Source organism: Tenrec ecaudatus, chromosome 5 (assembly GCF_050624435.1).
Source record: "Tenrec ecaudatus isolate mTenEca1 chromosome 5, mTenEca1.hap1, whole genome shotgun sequence".
Classification (NCBI taxonomy): Eukaryota; Metazoa; Chordata; class Mammalia; order Afrosoricida; family Tenrecidae; genus Tenrec; species Tenrec ecaudatus.
In genome coordinates this window covers 117,901,078-117,929,023 of record NC_134534.1, presented here as the reverse complement: position 1 = coordinate 117,929,023, position 27,946 = coordinate 117,901,078, and the positions used below count along the sequence as shown (strand labels likewise).

Genomic DNA, 27,946 nt, shown 5'->3' with positions numbered 1-27,946 from the left:
TTTGTTTTAAATCATTTTATGGGGGGCTCTTACAGCTTCTATAACAATTCATCCATCCATTGTGTCAAGCACATTTGTTTTGCCAACATCTTTTTCAAAACATTTTCTTTCTACTGAGCCTTTAGTGTCAGCTCCTCATTTTTGTCCCTCCCATCCCGTGTCTTCTAAATCCAGGAAAAAGACAAACTTTTGGAAAGATATTAAAGTGGATTTTGGACTCTGGAGAAATTGTAGTCAGCCGATATGGTTCCAGGATTTGGGAGGCTATGTTTTCTGTGGCCAGACCAACTTTGATGACTTTAAGTCTTTCACAAGCTAAGTTTGACTGGTTCTCAGGCTATGGCAGAGTGGCAGATTGTTAACTGGATGTGGTCTAAGGGGTGTGGATGTATTCCTGTGCCAAGAAGGGGTGTTATGGGTATGGAATCAGTTTCACCAATGAAAATCTCTGTGTAAAGAAACTTTATGTTCCAAGGGAAGGGAAGGATATATCTGTTCTGGGTGTTATCATGATGTTTAAAATTTTTGAAATAGCCTAAGTAAATACATATTTCTTATGTGATAATTTAAAGCAATACTATATAATACACTTGTGGGAATTTCAACCACTGAATGGCAATGAAAGTGTGCTTCAAAAACAAACCAAGGGTTTACGGGACTAAATCCTTGTAGGAACACACAGTTTCTTCTTTCTCTAGCAAGTAGCTGGTGGGTTCAAAATACAGACCGAATAGTCAGCATCCCAAAAATAACCCACGACAATAGGGATCTCGAATCTGTGCTTAAAAGGATCAATTTATACATTCCAGGCTTATGTATCTTTTTTAAATTACAAATTAAATCCAACCACCACTTTTAGCTCTGCCAATGAAAAATCAAAATACCGTGGAAAGATGAGTAAGAAAGAATAGTATGGACATCAGATGCTTTGGATCAGGTATTAGACAGTGGAACAGATTACAAAGAAAAATCTCCAAATGACACTGTGGAAAAAGTGACCAAGAATAAAAGTGACATTGGGGAGGGCGACGGAAGAGAAACATAATTAAAAATAACTTCCAGATGTGTACTAAGCAGTACTAAGCACTGAGGACTTTACTCAGTGGAAGTATTTTCGGAATAGAGGGTCAGGTTTAATAATCTAATTTGTCTTTGTCTTAAAAATATTTATGCATTTTCTAATTATAAAATTAACACTTGCTCATTGTTAAAAGACTCAAAAAGAAAACTCTCAGTAAATATCATCTATTAGGAACATTCATTTCAGTTTTTTAGTGGTTTTATGGTGGATTTTTTGTTTTGCTGCTTTTAAAATGTGTGGATTTTCATTTTTGCTATATTTAATTAAAAATAATGTTCCATATTTTTAAACATTTTGCATCTTTCAAAATATCTTGTGAAGTAAATAAGCCCTATTTGGTTTTATCATTCCCTTTTTTAAATGATTGGAATTATTTTTAAAGTTTTTAACTATTAGAATTAACTTAAAATTTTTTATTATAAATAATTCTGTGGTGAACAGCTTTTTGTTCATTAGAATTAATTCCTGAGACAAAATTCTAAAATGTAGAATCATTGGGTGAAATATAAGAATATTTTTAAAGTTTTCAATATATTGCTGAATTGCTTTCCAAAACATTTTAAAAATTCATTCTCATACAAACAATGAATAAGAATCCATTTCATTGTAGTCTTGCTATCTGTAAGTAATGTATAGTTTCAGGAATATTTTTTAAACTTTGACTATTTAATGTCTATTTGGCCCTAGATCGATCCTCTCAGATAACATGAAGGAATACGTGCTCCTATTGTGCTTGGCTCTGTGCTCTGCCAAGCCCTTCTCTAGCCCTTCACAGATGACATTAAAGAATATGATGCTGGAAGACATGGAAGATTCAGATGACGACGACGATGATGATAACGACGATGATAACACTCTTTTCCCAACAAGAACACCCTTGAACCCTTTTTTCCCATTTGATATGCTTCCAACATGTCCCTTTGGATGTCAATGCTACTCAAGAGTTGTTCACTGTTCTGATCTCGGTAAGAATACAATAAACCAACTTTACTTTGAAATATAGTATTATACTAACAAAATTTAAAAGACTAGGAAAATCCTCTGAAATTTTAAACATTATCTCATTGATTGAAATATATTTTTTCATTTGGATTTTTAGGTGGAAAATAGAATAAAAGCTAAAGTACATCCAAGTTTATTTACAAATCCAGAAAATCGGTGACAAGAATGAGAATTATACATATGGAATATTTCCTTCTCTTCCTCAATTGACTCAAAGAACATAATGTCAATTGCCTGCAGAGAAAATGGCCCTCCTGCTTAGGGTCAGAGAAGATGGAGATTTGTAGATTTATAGTAGAGTCATAGAATTTCAAGCAAAATTCTACTATAACACCATAAGTTGCATGTGCAGAACAATGAAATAGGTCACAAAGTTTTTGCCTCAAATCTAAAAATGTTAAAGATAATCCGCTATTTGTTCTGAATTATTTAGGCTTAAAACAGCCACGAAAAGTGGCTGAATTAAATCAATTTCCAAGACCTCTTTATTGATTTATAATTTTAATAAATCATTTTATGGGAGCTCTTAAAGCTCTTATAACAATCCATACATCTATTTTGTCAAGCACATTTGTATATATGTTGCCATCATTTCCAAAACATTTTCTTTCTAATTGAGGTCTTGGTATCAGCTCCCCTTTTCCCCTCCCTCCCATCCTTGTGAACTCTTGATAATTTATAAATTATTTTAATTTTCTTTTGTACAGCTCCGCTGTCTCCCTTCACCCACATTTCTGTTCTTCATCCCCCTGACAGGGCTGCATGTCTCTCCTTGAGATTGCTTCTCCTTGAGATTGCTTCTTCTTTCACCCCTCTCCTCCAACCTTCCCCCTACCCTCATGGTATCACTATTCTCATTATTGGTCTTGAGGGGTTTATCTGTCCTGGATTCTGTGTGTCCAGGGCTCTTATCTGTACCCATGTATAAGATAAAACAATCTGGTCTAGCCAGATTTGTAAAACAGAACTGGGGCCATGATAGTGGCTGGCATGGGTGGGGTGGCGGGGTGGGGTGGGGGGAGAGGAAGCATTAAAGAATGAGAGCAATGTTGTGCTTCCGCAGAGCTCTACTGCACCCTGGCTGGGCCATCCCTTCCTTATGACCCTTCTGTGAGGGGATGTCCAATTTTCTACAGAGGGGCTTTGGATCTCCACTAAGACTTCTTCAAAATTCATATATCTGCTTTTTACGTTTATTCTTATAGGAGTAAACAACAGAGTTGACTAATTCTTTAAAAATGGGAGCCATTGATTTTATCTTTTCAATAGTTCCGTTAAAACATGCACAGAACAATGCTCTCCTCAGGAAGGGGATGTAACAGGAATGTATATCAGGAGGGACTGTACTCAGTTATTTTCAAGAGAGGAAAGGTGGAGACATAGAAGACAATGTCTGATAAATACACTCTCGAAAATTTCCCATTCTCTCATTCTTGAAACTGATTACCTCTCCGAGGTGTTTCCTGCAGCCACATATACAGGAGGGGACTCGGAAAGATCTCAGACTAGGTTTTTGTGCGGTATTTGTTTGTGGCACAGCATTAACAGCAAGTCAGAAGTTTGCTACAATCAAGAGACGTGAACAAAGTGTGCAATTGTGTAAAAAAAACAAATGCGATTTTATTATTTAATCCAGAAAATCCACCTACTGCCGTCAAGTTGATTACAATTCATAGACATCCTATAGGAAAGATTATAAATATGCTTTAGAAACCCCATCATTTTTCTCCAGAGTAGCTTGAGAAAATGTTTGAAACATTAATCTTATGGTAGCAGCTCAATGTTTAATCCACAGTACCACCAAGGTATTTCATTGAGAAACGAAGGTTGTCCAAGTTAGAATCCCTGGGAAAGTTTTCATGGTATGGATAAGACACACACACACATGCGCGAGCGTGCGCGTGCGCTTTTTCACAGTTGATACTAAGTGGCTATCTATATATAATTCATATGTAAACATATATCTATTGTATATAACTACCTATATACGGTTTTATACAGGATTGCTCTGGTTGGGGCTGTGAGAAGGAGCTATGTATCCTTAGTTTAAACTAGTCTCTCGTGCTGGTTATCATAATTTGTTGCTCACAGCAAAGACTTCTGTTACTCACTTTAAGCCACTAGACCAGTGGCTCTCAACCTTCCTAAAACAGTTCCTCATGTTGTGGTGACCCCCAAGCATAAAATTATTTTTGTGGCCACTTTATAATTTTAATTTTCCTACTGTTATGAATTGTAATGTAAATATTTGACATGCAGGATGTATTTTCATAGTTACAAATTGAACATAATTAAAGAAAATTAAAGCAAAGTGATAAATCACAAAACAATATGTAATTATACATTACTAAATATTTATGGGTTTTCCGATGTTATAGGCGACCCCTGTGAAAGAGTTGTTTGACCCCCACGGAGGCCCCAATCCACAGTTGAGATCCACTGTACTAGAGTACACATTGCACAGCATGGCTCCAGTATGCAACTGTCACCCCGAAACAGAACAACCAAACTGCCTCACAACAGCCTCTTCTGCTTAGTTTAGAAAAAAAGACTAAATGAAAATCGTTAACAAAATCGGTGATAGTATGATATGCAAAACAACACATTGCTATCAATGGCCTTGCCCGCTAATGGTGAAAGTAAGCATTACGAGGCTCTGGGCACTTTTCAAACATGTTCCTTCGGTAAATTAGGCTCTTTCCACAGCTTCGGATTTTAATGTGGGGTAGGGTATGGGTAGGCTTGTCAAATTCTGTATCAATAGAAGATTCCTTTCTGCAGGATCCTAAGCTTCCAACAAGATCTCCTACGTTATTTTCTATTACCAAAATAATCTTCCAGGCTTATTAAGATGGAAAAATTAGCCTAGTCTCAAAAAACAAACAAAACTGTCCCTCCACCTTGTAACTTACAATGTTACCCCTTTTCTTTCTTTCTTTTTTTTTTTTTGTGGCTTTACAAAGAGAACTTTATTCTGTCTTCCTTGAGGTACAGGACAAAGAAATGTAGACGTGGCTGTTTAAAAAAATAAGGTTCTCAACAGGTTGGCTATAGAAAGTACTGGTCTCTTTTCAACATCTGAGGTGCCTGCATTCCTCAGAGATCTCCGTGTCTGGGCATTCATGTTTTACTGAGTCAAGAATGTTTCCAGGGCAGGAATCTTGGCTTCAAAGGAAATGATTGTCTCCCAGGAGCCTGGTGGCGTAGTGGTTATGAATTGGGTGAAATCTGCATGGCGGGCAGTTTGAAACCAGCAGCAGCTCCACACGAGAAAGACTGGGCTTTTTACTCCCTTAAACAGTCTCAGAAATTGCTAAGAGCAATGGCAGTGAATTTGGGTTCCTTGTTTGCTGATGAGAGTCAGCATCCTCTCTGCCTGCTGGCTTTGCTCTCCTTTGATGTCTTGTAGAGGAGAGAAGGGAAGCAAGCAGGGGTTCCCCTTTTCTTTCTTCATGAGCAAATTTCTATGGTGTCAATTTTTAAATATTATGGCTATAGAGTAGAAGATTGATAGTTAAAATATTTACAGAATCCTTTAATGCTGTTACTGTTAGGTGCTGTCAAGTCAGTGCTGACATACAGCAACTCTGTGAACTATGAACAAAACACAGCAATGTTCTGCTCATCCTCCCAATTGTTCCTGTGCGTGACCCCATTGTTGCAGCCACTGTGTCAGTCCATCTGGTTGAGGGCCTTCATCTTTTCACTGTCCCTCTACTTTACCAAGAATGATTTTTCCTTTTGGGTCTGGTCTCAATCCTGATAACATGTCTAAAATATGTGAGATGAAGTCCCATCATCCGTGACTCTAAAGAGAATTCTGGCTGTACTTCTTCCAAGATAAATCTGTTTGTTCTTCTGGCACTCCAGCGTATTTTCCACTCTTCACCAGCACCGCAATTCAAATGGATTCTCCTTCGGTCTTCCTTATTCAATGTCCAACTTTCACATGCATATAAAGCCATAGAAAATATATCAGCTTGGGGTGGGAGGGGAGAGGAAAACAAAATGCCAACTTAGGGCAGGGGCAGCTTAGTTCTCAAAGTAACATTCTTGCACTAAAGAGGTCTTGTGCAGCAGATTTACACAATGCAACACATCTTTTAATCTGATTATTGCTTCCACAAGTCTTGATTGTGGATCCAAGCAAGACACAATCCTTGACAACCAACCTTTTCTTCACTTATCGTGATGTTACCTACTGGCCCAGTTGTGAAGACTTTGGTCTTCTTTATATGAGTTTTAATCCATACTGAAGGCTGCAGTCCTTGATCACTACCAGCAGGTGCTTCCAGTCCTCGCTTTCATTAATCAAGGTTGTGTCCTCTGCAGACCACTGGTTGCAAATAAGTCTTACTCCAGTTCTGATGCTGTTGCTTCTATATATTATCCAGCTGCTCTGATTATTTGCTCAGACAGTGCATGATAGTATACAAAATAGTGATAATAGAAAATAGGTGATTGAAATATGGATTTTAAATGTGGCATTCTCTGGTTTGTTTACACATTTTGAAAATAAAATATTGGGTGGGGGTTGCAATGAGAAGGTCCTATGCTCACCAAGTCTAACTTTGTATGGCATGACTAATTGTTATATATTTAACCCAAATACTATTTATATAAAGCAAGAAGTACATATGTCCATACAGCTCCTGGCTAATTTTCAGTAATTAAAAAAACAATCTAAGCAGGGGGCACATGTAAATCTTAAGTATTTACACAAAGAAGCTGTAACTCACTCTCAGACTACAGAAAAAAAAATAACCCACTGCCATTAACCAACTCATAACAAGCCTATAAGACAGAGTTGAATTACCCAATCTTTGTACAGTGGGGAAACTGGTGGTTTCAAATCATTGGCCTTTCTGCTAACAGCCAAGAACTTTTCATCACTGTGCCAGGAAGGGCCCTCAATGACAGAAAAGATCACTATTATAACTGTACCTGCAAAGAGAAATGATGATTAACTAAAGGATAGGTAGGCTGATAGAAACCTAAACTATGGTGCACAGCTGGAAAGGAGTTTAATACAAGTCACTTTACTTTTACTGATGATGTAGATGTTTGGAAACATAAATTAATGTTAGGTATAATTAAGTCTTATAAATTAAATAATTTATAACTAATTAGAGCTGCTCACTACTGGAAAAACATAGATAATATAATTTCTTATAATGTTGTTAAAAATTAGTTTTTCTATTTTCTACCCCAAACACTTTAAAATGTTCAAGACCCACTTACTCCAATTTGGCACTGCAACAGCATAATGACTGAAAAGAAATTTGCTATTCCATAGACACATGTCAATCACTAGAAGTGGTGCCTCAGCTGTCAGCACCCTCATAGTGACAGTGCTCACCCACTACCATCATGTTGGATGCTGCCGCACAGCAACCCCATAGAGGGTATCAGAGGGTGTAATTAAAAAAATCATTTTATTGGGGGCTTGTACAATTCTTATCACAATCCATACATGCATCCATTGTGTCAAGCACATTTGTACATTTGTTGCCACCATCATTCTCACATCATTTGCTTTCTACTTGAGTCCTTATTATCAGCTCCTCATTTTCCCCCTCCCTCATGAACCCTTGATAATTTATAAATTATTATAATTTTGTCATAGCTTACATTGTCGACATCTCCCTTCACCTACTTTTCTGTTGTCCATCCCCCAAGGAAGAGGGTATATGGAGATCTTTGTAATCAGTTCCCCCTTTTCCACCCCACCCTCCCTCCACCCTTTCAGTCTCACCACTCTCACCACTGGTCCTGAAGGGGTCATCTGTCCTGGATTCCCTGTGTTTCCAGTTTCTATCTGTACCAATGTAAATCCTCTGGTCTAGCTGGATTTGTAAGGTAGAATTGGGATCACGATAGTGGGGGGGGGGAGGAAGCATTTAAGAACTAGAGGAAAGTTTTATGTTTCATCGTTGCTACCCTGCACCCTGACTGGCTCGTCTCCTCCCTGTGACCCTTCAGTAAGGGGGTGTCCAGTTGCCTACAGATGGGCTTTGTCCACTCTGCATTCATCCTCATTTATATTGATATATTTTTCTCTTTGATGCCTGATACCTGATCCCTTCGACACCTCGTGGTCACACAGGCTGGTGTGCTTCTTCCATGTGGGCTTTGTTGCTTCTGAGCTAGATGGCCGCTTATTTATCTTCAAGCCTTTAAGACCCTAGACTATATCTTTTGATAGCTGGGCACCTTCAACTTTCTTCACCACATTTGCTTATGCACACATTTGTCTTCAGTGATCGTATCATGGAGGTGAGCACACAATGATATGATTTTTTGTTCTTTGATGTCTGATACCTGTTCCTTTCTACACCTCCTGGTCACACAGGCTGGTGTGCTTCTTCCATGTGGGCTTTGATGCTTCTGAGCTAGATGGCTGCTTGTTTATCTGCAAGCCTTTAAGACCCCAGACACTATAGCTTTTGGTGTAATTTTTTATGGGAGCAGGTAGCCTCATCTTTCTCCTAAGAAGCGGCTTGTAAGTTTGAATCGTCCTTGTGGTTAGCAGTTCAACGACATGTGACAGTGCTCCCAGGCCTCTGGTAACAGGCCCAATTTATCACTGAAAATTTTACCACAGGATCCCAGTCAAGTGCTAATCTTATTTGCTAATTCAACCCCATTCAGCAGCTCCATGAGAGAGAACCATGGCAATTTTCTCTGGAAAATGTTATACATCACTATCGAGTCAATTCCAACTCATGGAGATAGATTTCTGATATTATCTTTTGAAAAAAATCATTTTGTCAGGGCTCTTAAAGCTCTTATAACATTCCATACATCAATTGTTTCAAGCATATTTGTACATATGTTCATCATCATTTTCTAAACATTTACTTCCTACTTGAGCCCTTAATATCAAGGTTTTCCTCCTCACCCATGACCACTAAATAAATTATAAATTATTATTTTCATATCTTACATTGACCACTGTCTCTCTTCACCCACATTTCTGTTGTTCATCTCTCTGAGGGGGAGGTGTTATGCATCGATCATTGAAATCGGTTCCTCTTTCCTCCCCTCACTGCCCCCTCTTTCCCCCTACCTTCGTGGTATCGTTAATCCCAATTCTGTTACTGGGGTTTATCTGACCTGATTCCGTGTGTCAAGAGCTTTTAACTGTTCCAGTGTACATGCTCCAGTCTAGCCAGAACTGAAAGGCAGGACTGGGGTCATGATAGTGGGGGGTGAGGAAGCCTCAAAGAACCGAGAAATATTGTGTGCTTCATCGGTGCTATACTGCGCCCTAGTTGACTCATCCCTTCCTTGTGACCCTTCTGTGAGGGGATTTGCAACTGTCTACAGATGGGCTCTGGGTCTCTACTCTACCCTTCCCCTCATTCACATTGATATTATTTTTTGCTCTGGGTCTTTGATGCCTGATACCTGATCCTATCGATAACCTCACGATCACACAGGCTGGTGTGCTTCTTCCATGAGGGCTCAGCTACTTGGCCACTTGTTTATCTTCAAGCCTTTAAGACCCCAGAAGCTCTATCTTTTAATAACCGGGCACCATTGGCTTTCTTCACCATATTTGCTTATGTACCCATTTTGTCTTCAGTGATTGTGTTGGGAGGGTGAGCATCACAGAGGCCAGGTTGTTAGAAGAACGTATTCTTGCATTGAGAGATGGTTTCACTTCCTCAATGATGTATTTTTTTATCTTTAGAGGGGCCAAGAGCCTCAACTACTTCCTAAGGAGTATCTAGCTTGTTTGCAGTCCTACCTATATCTCACTCACAGTTTCCCAGAGCTACTGGTAAAGGTTACAGACTAGAAATCTCTACAGGGCATTTCTTCTGTTACATAGAGTAATTCTCTTAATTATTTAGTGCTGCTATAACAGAAATTCCACAAGCAGATGGCTTTAACCAACAGAAAATTACTTTCTCACAGATTTGAAATTCAAAACCAGGGTACTAACTATAAGGAAAGGCTTTCTTTTTTGATAACACTGGAGGAAATCTGTTTCTTTTAGGTCACTGCTCCTGGTGATCTTCATGTGGCTTGGCATCTTTCTTCCCACCTATACTTACTAACTTTTTTTTAGTATTTTTATATCTCAAGAGACTGATTGGTGATACTCCTGACCATAACCCTGTCTCATTAACCCTGTCTCACACCAAAGACAATCCATTCCCAATAGGATTATAACCACAGGCACAGATGACTTACAACACATATTTTTTAGGAATAATCCGTAACATCGTTAACAGTTTCTAAATAACTCAATGGCACCTAACAATAACAGTTTCAATTTGGAGCAGATGAGTATTGATATGTAGACACAGCTAGACAAAGGAGCAGATAGCTCACTCTTGTAAAAACCATTAGGTTACTTGAAAAAATCTTATCGCCTTTCGAAATGAATGTTTTATTATCAGTTGGAATGTTAAGTTCATGATTTTTTTGAAAAGTATATTTTAATCATATTAGTAATCTCATCTTTGTTTTCCAGTATATGATACATGTTTTTTATTTCTCAGGTTTGACCTCAGTTCCAAGAAACATTCCACTTGATACGCGAATGGTAGACCTTCAAAACAATAAAATCAAGGAAATAAAAGAAAATGATTTTAAAGGGCTCACTTCACTTTATGTAAGAAAATTACCTTCTTATTTTCAAATGTTTAGTGAATAGTCTATATCACTGCTGAAATGATTGTTTCATTTTAGTGGAAACAATTCTTACGTTTACATGAGTGCAGAATGAGGAGGCCACTATTATTCAACAGTTTCCCACTCAATAAAAATTATAGATTTAACATTATATTTTATTACTAAGCATAGTAAAATATACTTTTCTTACTATGTAATATCAGTTAGGAGCACATTATACTTTCTTTTTGTTATACTGAAAAATAAAGGGAAAGAGGAAGCTTAGCAGCTTGGTGGATCACAAAAATAGTTATGAATCTTCATGTTATAGCAGAAACTATTACTATTATTTAATTTATAAGGAAATGAGCACAATTAAGAACAGTAACTTGCCATCAGTTCCCTGGCATCAGATTATACAGCCTAGTTGCCATTAAGTCTTTGCTTTGTCCTTTTATAAATTGTATTATGAAATAGGGCAAGCACATAAAAAGCAATAAAGCACAGACAATCCGTGAATAGCTATAAAGAATATACTGTTTCAACAATCACCCACTAAAGCACAGACCACTGCTGAGATTCCACCACTGTGACCGGAGTGAATTGCCAGCTTTTAGGATATCAAGTCCCTTGTTTCCTTTATAGCTTTCCCAGACATTTGCATTTCCTTTAAAAACACAGATTCCTTTGCCTGCTTTAGAAATGATTACAAAACACAGGAAGTACAGGAAAGATATCCCCCTCAGGACCAATAATGAGAGTAACGATATCAGGAGTGTAAGGGGAAGGAGAGGTAGAAAGGGGGAAGATATAACAAGGATCAACATATAACCCCCTCCCTGGGGGACGGACAACAGAAAAGTGGGTGAAGGCACATGTCAGACAGTGGAAGACATTACAAAATAATAATAATTTACAATTATCAAGGGTTTGTGATGGAAGGGGGGCGGGTAGGGTCTGGAAAAAATGAGGAGCAGATATCATGAGCTCAAGTAGAAAGAAAATGTTTTGAGAATGATGATGGCAACAAATGTACTTGACACAATGGATGTATGTATGGATTGGATAAGAGTTGTATGAGCCCCCAATAAAATGTTTTTAAAAAGAAATGGTTACAAATTAAAATTGTACTGAATGCATACTTTTGCTATACCATTTTTAGACAAAATTTATAGGTAGTCCATCCAGTTGTGTTTCTGTATTATATTCCATTGTACATACCACATAACTGAACTACTCTTCTATGGATTGACTTGTTTTGACTCTGACTTTGAATAGTCAGAGTCAAAACTGAATGCAGCCATGAAAAGCTTTGGCTTTGCGCATGTGTTCTTTGTTTGTATCAGGCTTCCCTGTCTGACCTCTAAGTATGACTCAGTAGATTCAATCATAATGAGTATGGTTTTTAGTTTTATTCTTTTTTCCTCTGAATGAGACATGATATTGTTGGAGCTGCATAAAAGAAAGAATAAGTAATACAAAGTAAAGGGAAAGTTTTATTTAGCACTATTAAATGTTGCCCTGGGTTGACATTGTCTCCAGTTAAACCATATTTTCAGTGTAGGCTTTCATGTGAAAAATCACAAAACTGGGAGTCATAGGTTTCCAAATTGGTCATTAGCAAACAATGTGGCTTTATGTAAAGAGGGAAGATGAGGAAATTATAGCCTTTCAAAAGTAGGACAAGAAGTCTCCGTAATGAATGTGGCTATAATAGTGGGTTTGAACTGAGCATACTTGCTGGTGTGTGTGTGGCTTTTAAATGATCTGACTCGTTCTCTAATACCTTATTATCTATTGTTGTAAGAACCAGAAGGCCATACGAGAAGCTAAAATTTAATATAGAGAATTTATAGGCTATCTGAAAAGCATTTTTTTCTTTTTAAAACCAAGTACTTTATATGGTGATATTTTCTCGAATCATGGTAATATTATAACTAAATAGATGTCTGAAAATTACCTAATATGAACACAATACAAGCAAGTATAAAGCATATGGTTTTAAAAGTGCTAAAAATTAGAACCTTATAATTCAGTTGGCTAACACTAAGCTGATGGTAACAACAGTTAACAGTTTAGTATCTGCCTTTTTTTATTAATCATTTTATTAGGGACCCATACAACCCTTATCACAATCCATACATGCATAAATTGTGTAAAGTACATTTGTACATTAATTGCCCTCATCATTCTCTAAACATGTATTCTCCATTTAAGCCCCTGGCATCAGCTCTTCATTTTTTTTCCCCCTCTCTCACCACTCACACTCTCCCCTCCCTCATGAACCCATGATGTTATAAATTATTATATTGTCACATCTTGCACTGTCTGATCTCTCCCCTCACCCACTTTTCTGTTATCCGTCCCCCAGGGAGAAGGTTATATGTAGATCCTTGTAATCGATCCCCCCTTTCTACCCCACCGTCCCTCCACCCTCCCTGTATCACCACTGGTCATGAATGGATCATCTGCCCTGGATTCCCTGTGTTTCCAGTTCCTATCTGTACCAGTGTACATCCTCTGGTCTAGCCAGATTTGTAAGGTAGAATTGGGATCATGATAGTGGTGGAGGGAGGGATGGGGGGGGGGCACGAAGGAAACATTTAGGAACCAGAGGTAAGTTGTGTGTTTCATCGTTGCTACACCGCACGCTGACAGGCTCGTTCCGTCTCTGCGACCCTTCCATAAGGGGATGTCCAATTGCCTATAGATGGGCAAGGTCACCACTCTGCACTCACCCTCTTTCACAATGATATGATATTTTGTTGTGATGCTGCCTGATACCTGATCCCTTCGACACCTCATGATCACTCAGGCTGGTGTGCTTCTTCCATGTGGGCTTTGTTGCTTCTGAGCTAGATGGCCACTTGTTTACCTTCAAGCCTTTAAGACCACAGATGCTATATCTTCTTATAGCTGGGCACCTGCAGCTTTCTTCACCACATTTGCTGATGCACCCATTTGTCTTCAGCGATCATATCAGGGAGGTGAGCCCAAAATGATATGATTTTTTGTTCTTTCATGTCTGATAACTAATCCCTTCGGCACCTCGTGATCACGCAGGCTGGTGTGCTTCTTCCATGTGGGCTTTGTTGCTCCTGAGCTAGATGGCCGCTTGTTTACCTTCAAGTCCTTAACACCCTAGATGCTATATCTTTTGATAGCCGGGCACCATCAGCTTTCTTCACCACATTTGCTTATGCACCCACTTTGTCTTCAGCGATTGTCGGGAATGTGAGCATCATGTAATGCCAGTTTAATAAAACAAAGTATTCTTGCATTGAGGGAGTACATGTGTATAAGTATTTGCCTCTTTTTATTGTATACATATTAGTTTATGAATCTTAATAACCACTCTAAGAATTAGATTGTATGACATTGATTTTAAAGATGCAGGGAGTGAGGTTTAGCTCTTTTTTCAGTCTTACTATGCATGTGGTGGAGCCAAGAACTGACTTCAAGTCTGCCTACCTTCAAATTTTAATGAAATAATATATGATCATTTCAATTTAAAATACCACTAGTTATTATTCTTATGGTTATATAAGCTGAATATGAATTGAAGAAGTAGTTGAAGTAGTTATAGGCCATATTTCCATTGTCTGATGGTACAAAAATGGCAAAACCTTCTCCAAAAGTTTCTCGGCTCTAAAATTAAAGAGTGAACCAGTTGGAATACATTTTATTATTGTTGATTATCTTAATATTTAAGTGATGACTTAGTTATAAAATAAATATATTCTCTTCCATATATATTTCAAAGCTATACATAAAATATACACATATATATCATCTCAAAGCTGTATTTATGAGGATTCTTACCAAATAAGAGTGGTCTAGATATACGTTTAAAAAGAACAAGTATGGTCCCCCATGGACCTGAAAACACAGTGGGAAAAATATGGCTCTGCTCTTTGTCATGTACATTTATGAGGATTAAGCAAGAAAACAAAAGTGAAGAGTATCTTTCACTCTTCCTAGAACATAGTTAGCTCTCAATAAGCATTAATGCCTTTACTAGAACTCAGTAGTTACTTTCCCCTACCTGCTTAGAAGGGTAACAGAAGGGGATGAACTAGCACTTCAAAATTACACGTCTATATAGGCAAGATGAGGCTTAATTTGGTTTGATTATTTACTACCTTCTCCACTCAGTGTTGTAATTTGGTTGTGATTATTTACTACCGTCTCCTCTTAGTATTGCAATTTAAATGGAAATGGCAGGTTTAATCTTTGTTTTCTCTAACTTAGAATGTAGAACAAATATAGAAGAGACATAATGGCTTACACCCCAGTCCAATACAGAAAAGAAGCATCTCAAAGATTAGCTAAATTGAACAAGATGAGATTTTATATAAACGAAAGGTATAAAAAAAGCAACTAAACCTTTGCACACTGTTCCAACACAGTAGAAATTTTGTTTTAACTTAGATTGGATTGTAAATTTATTTACATGGTCAATTTATTTTCATGATTGTCTAATCATATATTATAGAGGAATCAAATATTCTTCCTGTTATTGCTTAACTTTCTATGTTCTATCTAGGGTCTGATTCTAAACAACAACAAATTAACAAAGATTCACCCAAAAGCCTTTCTAACCACAAAGAAGCTACGAAGGCTGTATTTGACCCATAATCAACTTAGTGAAATACCACTTAATCTTCCCAAGTCATTAGCAGAACTTAGAATTCATGATAATAAAGTTAAGAAAATACACAAGGACACATTCAAAGGAATGGATGCTTTACATGTTCTGGGTAAGTTTTCAAATGAATGAATATTTTGAAATTATAAGCAATATGCAAATATAAAGAAATGCATCATTATTAACAAATATTACAACTGATAATTTCCAAAATATATTTTTGAATCTTATAATCCTTACTTAGCGTAGTCATTTAAAACACAACTTCAATTATCAAGCAAAATTTATAGCACTTAAAAAGTATGACTTTGCAATCTCCTTTGAAATACCTAAAATACCAGTGTGGTTTCTAGACCTCACTTGAAAACATCTATATTATTCTTATTAATTCAAAGGTAGTTTTTTTTTAATAGAGTAAAACTGCTCCATGGACTTTATTGGATATGACATTTATGGAAGCACATTTCAAATTTTTAAGGAAATATTAATAGATGTTGCATCACATCAGAAAACATAATAACTAAATTAACATTAGTGATTCTAAGAATGACCATTGGATTAGGTGCTATTAGATCTCTCCAATGTATAGTTTTCTCCTTAAAATTTAAAGTTTCTAAAAAAATTTTAATCACTTTATCGGGGGCTCATACAACTTTTTTATTTTTGCTCATACAACTCTTATCACAATCTATACATGTGTCAAGCACATTTGTATATTCATTGCCCTCATCATTCTCAAAACATTTGCTCTCCATTTAAGCCTTTGGCATCAGCTCATTTTCCTGCCTCCGTCATGAACCCTTGATAATTTATAAATAATAAATATTTTGTCATGTCGTGCACTGTCCAATGTCTTCCTTCACCCCCTTTTCTGTTGTCCGTTCCCCAGGGAGGAGGCTACATGTAGATCCTCGTAATCGGTTCCCCCTTTCTACCCTGCCCTCCCTCCACCTTACCTGTATCACCACTTTCATTACTGGTCCTGAAGGGATCATCTGCCCTGGATTCCCTATGTCTCTGTCTGTACCAGTGTACATCCTTTGGTCTAGCCAAATTTGTAAGGTAGAATTGGGATCATGATAGTGGGGGGTAGGTAGCAGTTCAGAACTAAAGGAAAGTTGTATGTTTTATTGTTGCTACACTGCACGCTGACTGGCTTATCTCCTCCACATAAACATAGTTTGTAAAATGGATTCTATAAACTACTCAAGTTAACATACCAAATTAGTTGAGTTATTACTTAAAATATAAACTAGATTTTGATTAGATTTTAAATATCTTTTTTGGTTAGATTTAAGATAGCTTTTAGATTGCTGATAGAAGAAATGTTTGTGCTATATTTTAAAATTCTATCCTATTTTACTTCTACCACAATCACATATCTACAGTATTTAGCTTACATTGTTTCTTCAAAATTCCCAAATAATACTTCCATTGCTCAAATTCCCAAGTAATACTTCAATTGCTCCATTCAAACAAACAAATACCTGGTATTTATCAAATAGCCACAGTTACCAAAAATTACCCAATGTTATATTTCTTCTAATTAAAAAACAATTTCCAAGTGACTTACATTTTATTTTAAGTTTAGTATTGTTCTTGTCATTCTTATATGTTATTAAGTCAAATCTAACTCATAGCAAACCTTTAGATGAGTAGAACTGCCTTAAAAAAAAGTAGAGTTGCTTCATCAAACTTCCTTTAGGTACTGAGTAAATGTACACTAGAAAAAATTTAAATAAAATGTACACTAGCAAACAGAAATACTTTAAGTTAAATAAAGAATTATCTTTTTCTGATGTAATGCTACTATAATAAAACCTTTATCATGTCCATGGTTGGAGGAGGGTAGCAGCAAGCTATGGATTTACTCATTCAAAGCAAAATAATGAGCATGTTCTATATTCCAACTTATGTCATTTTCTGAGGCAGAGAGGAGAGAATATAGATATAGAAACAGATATATGGAGTTAAAAATGAGCTAAATCATGAAGTGCACATGAATCAAAACTGGGATGTGTATCATTGCGTTGTAAATTTCTGTCATATACAGTATGTGCATGCTAAACTATATAATTTCCCCCACAGAAATGAGTGCAAATCCTCTTGATAATAATGGGATAGAGTCAGGAGCATTTGAAGGAATGACAGTATTTCATATCAGAATTGCTGAAGCAAAACTAACTTCAATTCCTAAAGGTTTGTATTTACTTTCTAATATAGAAAATATTGAAACATTGATATAATTTTAAGGGCATTAAATGTTATTGTAAACTGTACAAATAGAAACATGGTCGAAACTAAACTGTTATTAGAAATCTTTTTTAGTAGTATACATGGCCAGTACAGTATGAAATTTAGCATTTTTCAAAGATAAGCTAAGTGCTTTATTTTTTAAAGTTTTGAGGCAAAATTTTTGTTTCTCTAGAATGAACAAATGTTAAGAAGAAATTAAGTTTCTTTTCATTCCTTTTGCTCATATTTATTTATCTATACTTGCTATTCTATGAAGTATCTGTCAATCGAATCCAAACTCTCTGTCTCAAGTCAATTTTTGGCTCATAATGACTCAATATGACAGAGTAGAACAGCCCCTAGACTTCAAATCTTTATGAGAGCAGACAGCCTAATCTTTTTCCTTCAGAGCACCTGGGGACAGAGGGGTGTTCAAACAGCTGGTCTTTCAGTCAGCAGAACAATATACAGCCAAATATACAAGGAAGGACTCCTTAAAGTGTTTGTCAGATGTGGTCAATTTCCTAAAGAAGAAAGGAGAGAAGATGAAAACCAACTACACCAGCAGAGGAGCAGTGGTTAGGTGGGAAGCCTGGAAGGGACACTCATATCAAACAATTGGGAAAATCCTAAAACCAAGCACTTGCACTGCATGGTGCTTGCCCTATAGAACAAAGACCACAGCAGGACCAGTTAGAGGGACACTCATATCCATCGCAGTACTACTCATAACAGCAAGAACATGGAAACACATGCAATGCCCATCAAGGGAAGGTATACATACTCTCAATGGAATACTACCCATCATTAAAAAATGATGATGAAACTGTGAGGCACCTCATGACATGGTGGATTTGGAGGGCATCGTGCTAAGTGAAATTAATTGAACCAAAAGAAACAGACTTTAATGGTTACCAAGGGTGAGAGAGGAATGGAGGGAATGGGAAGCAACATGCTTGAAGGCAGACAGGTGTTAGTTTAGATGAAGAGGATGATATATACTACTAGAAGGAAGTGGTGGAGGGGATGGGAACAGCATATGTCACTGGAAGGTTTGCTAAATTGTTGAATGCAAACAACTATCTGTTATGTAAGCCTAATTCCAAATAAAAAGTTTGAAGGGAAAAAAGTAGTATATGGGATTAAAATTACACGGGCAATTAGAGTACGGACAGCGAGTTTATACTAATGAGAAGGAACCACTCCGAGAAGGAAGGGGATAACAACGGCACAACTTGAAGTAATCAACATCACTAGATTGTACTTGCAGACCGTGGGATTGGTGTATATCTTACTGTATATCTTTTCAACAACTACAGAATAAATACATTTTAAAAGAAAAAAAACAACTTAAGTCAAGTTTGCCACCAGCTATACTAGAATGGGCAATTTGCTGGCTCTTGTGGATATATGAATTGCTAGTTCTCTCTGTGAGGCAAATGCAGATCAGTGGTAAAATGCTTCCATGGGAAACCTATGTTTAATGCCTTGTGAATACACCTCATGTGCAGCCACTACCGATCGGTCATGTTGAGTAGGTTTCAGGAAAACTTCTAGATTAAGGCAGTCAAGGAAAAAAGGCCTGGTGATTACTTCCAAAAATCAGGTTAAGAGAGCCCCATGGATCTTAGTAGTCCGTCCACTATGTGCGAGGCTGCCATGAGTCAAAGGTCAACAAGGAGGCATTGGTAGAAATTATGCTGAAGATCATATAACAGAAGTTCAGTGACCAATGATTCACTCACAAGTCAGTTTTTTCAACAGCCAAAACTGACTACACACATGAACCTTGCTAGATGGAATAGACAATACTCAAATAAACTATATCTGTAGCAAAACATGCTGAAAAAGTTCAATATCATCTGTCAAAGCAAGGCCATGGCTGGTTGCAGAACAGACCATCACTTGCTCATATGCAAGTTCAAGTTCAAGGTAAAAGAAAGTTTTAAAAGTCCACAAAAGCTGAATAATGAGTATATGTCATCTCAAGCTGAGATGAGTATATGAATATATCTCAATCTGACCTTGAGTATATCTCCTCTAACTTTATAGACCACCTCAAGAATAAATTTGAGGCATTGAAAACTAATAACCGTTTTCCATATAACCATGGTGGCTGATACTACTAGCAACCCATTGCAACTGCCATCTCTGGAGCTTGAATATAAATGTATAGGCTCAAGAATTCGCAATATAATGCAGAATGACTTATATTGGGGGGATGACTTTTTCAACATGATATTGTATGTCACTGAATTTGAAATCACACCAAAACGGAGAAGGATTACTAAATTAGATAAGATTTTGCTAAATGGAAATAACACAACAATGCTGGTTTTGGAGAAGGACCTGAGTATGAATAGATTTTCTTGACTTATGCTTGCTTCTATTTTGTTTTATAAAGGCAACAAGATGGTTTCTTAAAAACTTTTTAATTTTGAGATTCTATGATGCTTAGTTTCTTGTTAAAGGGAAATACTTTGGTAAATGCCAATTTTTGTGTTAGGTAATTATGATTACCTTGGGAGGAAAAAAGTAAATAGTCTGTTGTTTGAAGAGGAAAATAAAGGTATTTTTTTGTAAAGAACAAAAGAAAAAAATGAGTAGCTAAAGACAATAGGGTCTGTGGAATGACATCAAGGACAAGATAAATGAAGAAAGAGTGTCTGGGGTCTTAAAGCCTTAAAGTGAAACAAGCGGTCATCTAGCAGGAAAGCAACAAAGCCCGCATGGAAGAAGTACACCCGCCTGTGTGATCTTGAGGTATCAACTGGATCAGGTTTTAGGCATCAGAGGACCCAAAACAATCGTATGGATGTGCCCGAAGGAGGGGTCAGAATGGAGACCTATAGACAATTGGACCTCCCCTCACAGAGGGTCACAAGGAAGGACAAGTCAGCCAGGGTGCAGTATAGCACCAAGGAAACACACAAAATTCCTCTAGTTCTTTAAAGCTCCCCCCTCCTCACTTATCATGACCCCAGTTATACCTTAAAAATCGAGCTAGACCAGAACATATACACTGGTATAGATAAGAGTTCATGACACAGAATGTAAGCTAGATAAACCCCACAGGAACAGTAATGCGAGTAGTGATTACTATGATGGTAGGGGAAGTTGGCGGTGGGGGGGGGGTGTAGGGGAATAAGAAGGAACGGATTGCAATGATTGACATATAACCCCTCCCTCCAGGGGGACAAACAACAGAAACCTGGGTGAAGGGAACCAGCTGACAGTGTAAGATATGAAAATAATAATTTATAATTTATCAAGGGTTTACAGGATGAGGGAGAGGGGGGAAGAGGAGCTGACATTAAGGGCTCAAGTAGAAAGAAAAAGTTTTGAAAATGATGATGGCAAAATATGCACAAATGTGTTTGATACAAGTGATGTATGGATGATTATAAGAGCTGGAAGAGCCCCAATAAAATAATTTATAAAAAGATAAATAAAGCAATCTCTGTGTAAGACCCCTCCTCTACACTTCTCAAATAAAAAAAGAAAGAAAAGATAAAGTAAAAAAGTTGTTGAAAATACAGGGAAGAAAGAAAAGACAAAAATCAATGTCAGGAACATTTTTGAAACTTGCTCTTGCACAGAGTAGTGAAAATGAATGGAAGAAATTCTTTAGCAAATGAGCTGAACAGAAGATTTCAAAAGCTCAAGTAGACAAAGTAAAGCACAGTAACAAACTGTGAAAAGACCAAGAGTCAGAAAGTTAAAAGGGAAGAACACACTTGGCAGTTTTCAAGCTGAAAAAACTGAAGGAAATATTAAGCCTCAAGTTACAATACTGAATAATTCTATTAGATCCCTGGTGGCACTGTTGGGTAAGACTGGCAGTTCAAGTCCATCAATCACTGTGAGGAGAAAGATGAGACGAGGCTATCAGCTCTCATACATATTTACAGATTTGACTTAAAAGCTCATCCAAGTGGCCATCTAAGGCGCAACTATTGGTCTCTCTCCCTATCTAGAGGAAGGAAACAGTGAAGAATGTTAAAAACTAGAAACAAGAAGCCCGGTGAATACAGTACACAAACATCAGTCTTCATGACCCTGAGACTGAAAGAACTAGATTATGTCTGATTACCACTATTAGGTGCTCTGAAAAGGATCATACTAGAAGGTCCAATATAGTATGGGAGAAAATTCTAGAATAAAACTCAAAACCATAAAAAAATACCAGGCTTACAGCTCAGATAGAGACTGGGAAATCCCAAAGACAATGGCCTATAATTCGTTACCCTTCAAATTTATAAATGATCTCATCTCATGGTCAATTTTCTGCCAAGCAATAGCTTTCTTTCTTTCTTTTTCTTTTTTTGCAATAGCTTTCTTAAGGAAATTATAACATTATGGAAATAGAAGTACATTCTCATTAGAGCGACAAACCATTTGAGATATATTATATATATCAATCATCATTTACATAAGGGTAAAGTTCAAAAGGATTAGCAGAGAAGAAGGAATAGAAATATAGATATGGAAAACACAAGGAAAATTAGACTAAGTAATGAAATATTATGAGGATTGCAATCAATAACATGAAACAAAATATGTATGAATTGAATGGGAAACTGTATAAGCATTCTATAAACGTTCACCCAATTCACAGTAAGAAGTTTAAAGCTCTATAAACTTTCACTCAATTCACAGTAAGAAGTTTAAAACACACACACACAAAATGCAAAAAGATTGAATAGAAGACAAAATAAGCTATTGTACAAAAGAACCTATCTGCAGAAATTTGTAATTTATATGCATTTCCCATTAACAAATGGTTCAGCTAGTGAAAGTAAATTAATTCTGTATCTGTGCAAGCATTCAATATTGTAGCTTACCCATTTAAACTGGAAATGGAGCCAAATATTTTATCTGTTTAGAATAATAAGTATTAAAAAAGCAATGGGCTTTTCCCAATTGATGTAACATGTCATTTTTTTCCGTTATCAATAGACTTACCATCAACTTTATTGGAACTTCATTTAGATTATAATAAAATTTCAAATGTGGAGCAAGAGGATTTTAAGCGATATAAAGATCTACAAAGGTAAAAGTCACCACAATCTAAACATGGAAGTGGCAGTATTTATGATCATATCACCAAAACCTTCTGAAGAACTGCATTCAGGACTCCAGTGAAGATAATCATCTCCCGAACTCTACAGGACAGAGTAACTGCCCCTTTGGGTTCCAAGACGTTACATTTCACACAAGTAGACAGCCTTGTGTTTCTAAACTGGATCACCTGGTTGGTTCAAATCGCTGACCTTGTTACCACTAAGATACCAGAGCTCCGTCTAGGGTCACCACAAGGTCACTATGAGCTGGAATCAACTCAGTAGCAGTGAGTTTAGTTTTGAGTACAGATTCTCTTTACTGCTGCTGGAGAGTATGAAGGAAAGGCGAAAGCGTCACCATTCTTGCTGCTGCTGCTACAAGGCTGATTTGCAGCCTTGGAAAGTCACCACAAGGTCATTGTGAGTAGGAATCAACACCAGAGGAGTGGGTTTGGATCTGCTAATAAAAGAGAGAAACAAAGTACGCAGAAAAGGGATACTTTCAATTTTTCCCTTTTGCTTTAAGATTAAATTATTTTCTGATAGTGAGTCTTTAGAGGGTGCCATATAATTAACTAGGTTATTAAAAATCATGAAATATAGTACAAGCTTATCTTTCTAATCAAGTTGTGTCTTGGTTTAATTTAGGTTACAGTACTTTATACCTACCCATCTGCTTAAGAGTTTATACATTTTAATTCATTTTTAGGCTGGGCCTAGGAAATAACAGAATCGCCGATATTGAAAATGGAAGTCTTTCAAGTATACCGCGCATAAGAGAAATCCATTTAGAAAACAATAAACTTAAAAAAATCCCTTCAGGATTACAGGAATTGAAATACCTCCAGGTAAAACAATCTATTTGTATTTGGTATATGTGAGTACACTTAAAAAAATAAAATATATCAACATCTTCCAAAAGTAGATTCCAGGTCTTTATACACTCAATACAGAGTGATATTCTAAATTAGTATAATTTGTTTTATTCAAAAAAGAATATACAATTAAAAGAATGTTAGTAATTAGAGATTACAGAGTTCACAATTTATCGTTTCTTATTCATTACTGAACATATTTTCCATCCAATCTAATAATTCTTAACTAGGTAAGAGAGGTCACAGATTCTTTTTGAGATCCTGATGAAGTCCCCCAGGAAATATTAAAGATAAGATTTCAACGTTAGGCGTGTCCCATCTATTAACCTTAGGTAAAATCTGTACAGACTCCCATTTTCACCTTAATATGTTTTAGGGGGTGCTGTATGCGTGAACAGAACTGGGACCGGAGCCATTTTGCTTTTTCTAATTTTCTTTTGGGTTATCTTTAAACAATTTTAATTATTGCATTTCTTTGAAAGCTTAGTCATCAAAACAGATGTGCTATGAGCAGATTTGGCCTCAACCTTTGGACCTCTGGCTTTGAGTTGTTCAGATGCTGTCTTTGTCTATATGACTAAAAAAGCATCAATTGTCTCCTTTCTCACTCAAACTATCCCATCTCAGGTCTCATTTTTGCTTACTTTACTCCACAACTCTGTTTCCAGCTTCTGGTCTCTTTCAAATCTAGAATTGCTAGCATTTTTAATTTTTATTTTCAATGAAGAGAATCATAACACAGAAAAAACACAAATCATAAGTATACCATCCAATGAATTATCACAAAGTAAACATAGCATATCCAATAATTTCCACTCCCAGTAAGGTCAGTGCTGTGGGCTGTGTATTAATATTGAGCTACCGGGGAAACGTGCCAGAACCAAATACAACATTTGCCACAAAATCTCTGAGACAAATGCAAGACACAGGGGTACCTGATATCAAAACTAAAGGTTTTTCACAATGCTTAGATTTCATGCCATGGCTCAAATCTATCATAGCAAGATATAAAAGCAAAATCTAGAAGTAACAATGACCAGAAGCTTAAATCCCAGCTTTGGGGGGAAAAGGTTCCTAAATTTTTACATGCCAAAGTGCTGTGAATTAATTAGATTGATTTGACTTCCCCAAAATTTCCCAGTTGCCACAAAAGGTGAAATAAGGGATTTCAAGGGCTGTTACGACTCTATAGTTGCTACAGGGTCTGCAGGGTTGTTATTAACTCAACATTCACTCAATGGCAGTGAGTTTAGAACTTAGGGGGCTGAAGGAAAGTTCCTATACTCACCACTAATGTACAGGTAAAATTTTAATTTAAAGAGACATGTGCATACGGTCTCTGCACACTGTTGGACTGGCAACAAGAGTAGCTCTGAAGGGCACAGGTCAGATGGCAAGCAGGAGCTAGAAGCAGATGGAGAAGGAAGAAGCCCACAGAACAGCTCTACTCGGTCTTATCAGGAGGGTCCTGTGAGTGAGAACCAACTAGGTAGCGGTGAGTTTGATTTGAGTAAGTGCAGGGGTACATGCAGGGGAGCAGCCAAGAAAAGGCACATCTACTGATGAGGGATGAGGTTATTTTACATTAGTCAATGGATCTCAGCTGATGGTACCATGGAGGCAGGTGTTTGGAAGCTAACATTCTTCACTAACTTACTGGAAGCCAAATTCCTGGAGCATTAACTTTCATTCTGCTCACTTCCAATATTTTAAATATGTCTCTAAAATTACATCTTTTCTCTCTGTTTCTCTTGGTTATATCTCTCTCAAAATATACAAGGGAGCTCCCAAAAGTCCATGGAAAAAATCCATTCTTGCCCTTCTACTTTTCCATGAACTATTTCAACCCTTTCACATATATACACATACAGGAGGGCTTCAAAAAGTTCATGGAAATATTTCTTTTGAAGTATTCTCTGGATGACTTAATGGTTTTTGCGATTTATTTTTCATTGAAATTGTGTATTTGGTTTTGGTCAGCAGGGAAAAAATCCTTTGGTTTATATGTAAATAGGCTATTCTAACACAAAATAAAACTTCAGCTGCTAAAAAAAAAAAGGGAATCCAATTTTGTATATCTTGCTCTATGCATATTTGCAAACACACGTCTCTCATTCTCTATGTGTATATGTAGATGTCTACAAATATATAGATATCTACCTATATGTGTACATACACAGGAGACACATACATATGTTTATGTATGATAGCAAAAATAAATAAGATCAAGTTAATTCTACCTATTACTGACCCTAAATAGGATAAAGTATAAGTAGTGAAGTGGTAAATCTTGACAGAAGTAGACGACCTCAATTTATTCCTGCAAGGCAGTTGATGGGTTTGAACAGTCAACTTCAAGGTTATCAGCTGAATGCTTAACCCATAGTACCATCTAGGTTCCATGTAGGTGTGCATGTGTGCACATACATCTCTTTGTAGGTCTAATGGCACTTTAGGCTAAGGGACAGCTGTTAACTGAAAGGTTGGTGTTTCAAATCTACCAACTGCTCCACAGGAAAAAGATGAAACTGTCTGCACCCACAAAGATTTAGCCTTAGAACTTTAAGAACCGTTCTGCTCTGTCCTGTAGGGTCACTGTGAATTGGGATTCAATTTATGGAAGAAGGTTTGACTTTGGGTTTAGATAGTACAAATGATTAAGCATTAGACTACAAGTGGAAAAGTTGGTCGTTTGAACTCACCTAGCAATCTGCTTAGGAAAGGTCAATCTTGGAAACCCACATGTGGATGCCATCAGTTAGGAACAACTCAACAGTATATAAAGATAGATAGAAAAGGAGCCAATATGGAGAGAAAGAGGAAAAAGAATTTTAAAAAAAGAAAAGGAACTTAATTTGTGAGCTTTGATTATGGCACATCCAAAATATGGAGTACTTTTTCTTGTAGCACATGAGTTTGAGACATTATTACAGATATTTAATATATATTAAAATATACTTATTTTGGTGGAAATACTTATAAACAAAGATAAAAATAAACAGAAGACTGAATCGTTTTACATGCACTACATATTAATAACCCACTGTTCTTTTCCTACTACAACAGATAATCTTCCTTCATTCTAATTCGATTACAAAAGTGGGAGTGAACGACTTCTGTCCAACAGTGCCCAAGATGAAGAAATCCTTATACAGTGCAATAAGCTTATTCAACAACCCAGTGAAGTACTGGGAAGTACAACCCGCAACATTCCGCTGTATTTTGAGCAGAATGAGTATTCAGCTTGGAAACTTCAGAAAGTAAAACTGGTAATTAGTAATACTCATTTAATATATAATTAAAAATAATTACATTGAGAATAGGTAAACTCAATTAACAGTGGTGGCACTACATACATATGCAAAAAACTATTCCCAAATATTACAGTTATGAATTACATACCTAATAAGGGAAATCTGACTTAGTTTATGAAAAAAATAATTATATCAGAATTTTGCAAAATTATTGATACCTCAGGATTAAGAGGATTACTGAAAGTTTCCTTTTCATACAGATTATATTGAATAAATCTCAAGATTCAATATTTCTTTCTCAGTAATAAAAATTTCAGCCAGTAGGTTCCAAGCACTTTGCTATCCAATGTAATTTGAAAAGACTGTACTGTAAATGAAGTGCATGACTTAGCAGAACTTAGGTACTCTCATTGGTTGGAAAATCATATGAAGAGCCCACATTATTTTGGATTTGTTTTTGTTTTTCTTTAATAACTTGAGTGCTGTTGCCGAGTCTACGTATAGCAGAATGAAGCACCGCTCAGTCCTGCACCCTCCTCACAGTTGTTAGGCTTGAGCCTATGGTCGCAGCCTGTGTGTCAATCCATCTTGTCAAGGGCATTCCTCTATGTCACTGCCCCTCTATTTTACCAAGCACGATGTCCATTTCTAAGGCTAGTATATTGGGATAACATGTTAACGTACAAGAGGAAAAGATGCACCATCATTGCCTCTAAGGAGCATTCTGGCTGTACTTATTCCAAAACGGATTTGTTTGTTTTCATGGCAGTCCTTAGTACTTTCAATATTCTTTTCCAGCACCATAATTCAACTGTATTGATTCTTCTTCAGTCTTTCTTATTCAATGTCCAACTTTCACAAATATATGAGGCTACTAAAAAATACTGTGGCTTGGAATAACTTGGGTAGTACTCCAATGTTTCTAAGAATGTTGCGAATTGTTTGATATAATCAAATTCAAATTCTCACATCTTAGTGCCTTACTAGCTTTACCTTAAAAATAATTTCCTATAGTAATGCCTTCAGTATGTGTTTATTAGCAACTCAAGAGATACTATTCATAAGAGCTAGTTTTGGGACTATGATAGATGCTTTTCTTTTATAATTATCATCTAATTATAAACCTGTAAAAATCTGTAATAAGTATTTATATAACATTTGTA

At 36.7% G+C, this 27,946-nt stretch overlaps 2 protein-coding genes across 3 annotated transcripts in view; one reads left to right on the top strand and one right to left on the bottom strand.

The window, feature by feature from the left end:
- Positions 1-27,946, bottom strand: part of CENPP (centromere protein P) — a 338,488-nt gene that overhangs the window by 192,548 nt on the left and 117,994 nt on the right. The window lies entirely within an intron of this gene.
- On the top strand, positions 1,782-27,211 carry ASPN (asporin). Of its 2 annotated transcripts, XM_075550723.1 has the most exons (7): positions 1,782-2,046; positions 10,597-10,709; positions 15,255-15,468; positions 17,445-17,555; positions 22,551-22,644; positions 23,364-23,502; positions 26,596-27,211. In XM_075550723.1, exons 1-7 carry the CDS (start codon positions 1,788-1,790, stop codon positions 26,791-26,793), a joined length of 1,128 nt encoding a protein of 375 aa, XP_075406838.1. In that variant the 5' UTR covers positions 1,782-1,787; the 3' UTR covers positions 26,794-27,211. The 2 variants fall into 2 exon arrangements, with proteins under 2 accessions (XP_075406838.1, XP_075406839.1); XM_075550724.1 differs by lacking the exons at positions 22,551-22,644; positions 23,364-23,502 and having other exon boundaries at positions 26,596-26,615.

Excerpts from the sequence above, each read along its gene's own strand:
- ASPN (XM_075550723.1), top strand. The coding sequence starts at position 1,788 with ATGAAGGAATACGTGCTCCTATTGTGCTTGGCTCTGTGCTCTGCCAAG. Across the intron at positions 15,469-17,444 it reads GGATGCTTTACATGTTCTGG|AAATGAGTGCAAATCCTCTT; the intron begins GTAAGTTTTCAA and ends TTTCCCCCACAG. Across the intron at positions 23,503-26,595 it reads AGGAATTGAAATACCTCCAG|ATAATCTTCCTTCATTCTAA; the intron begins GTAAAACAATCT and ends CTACTACAACAG.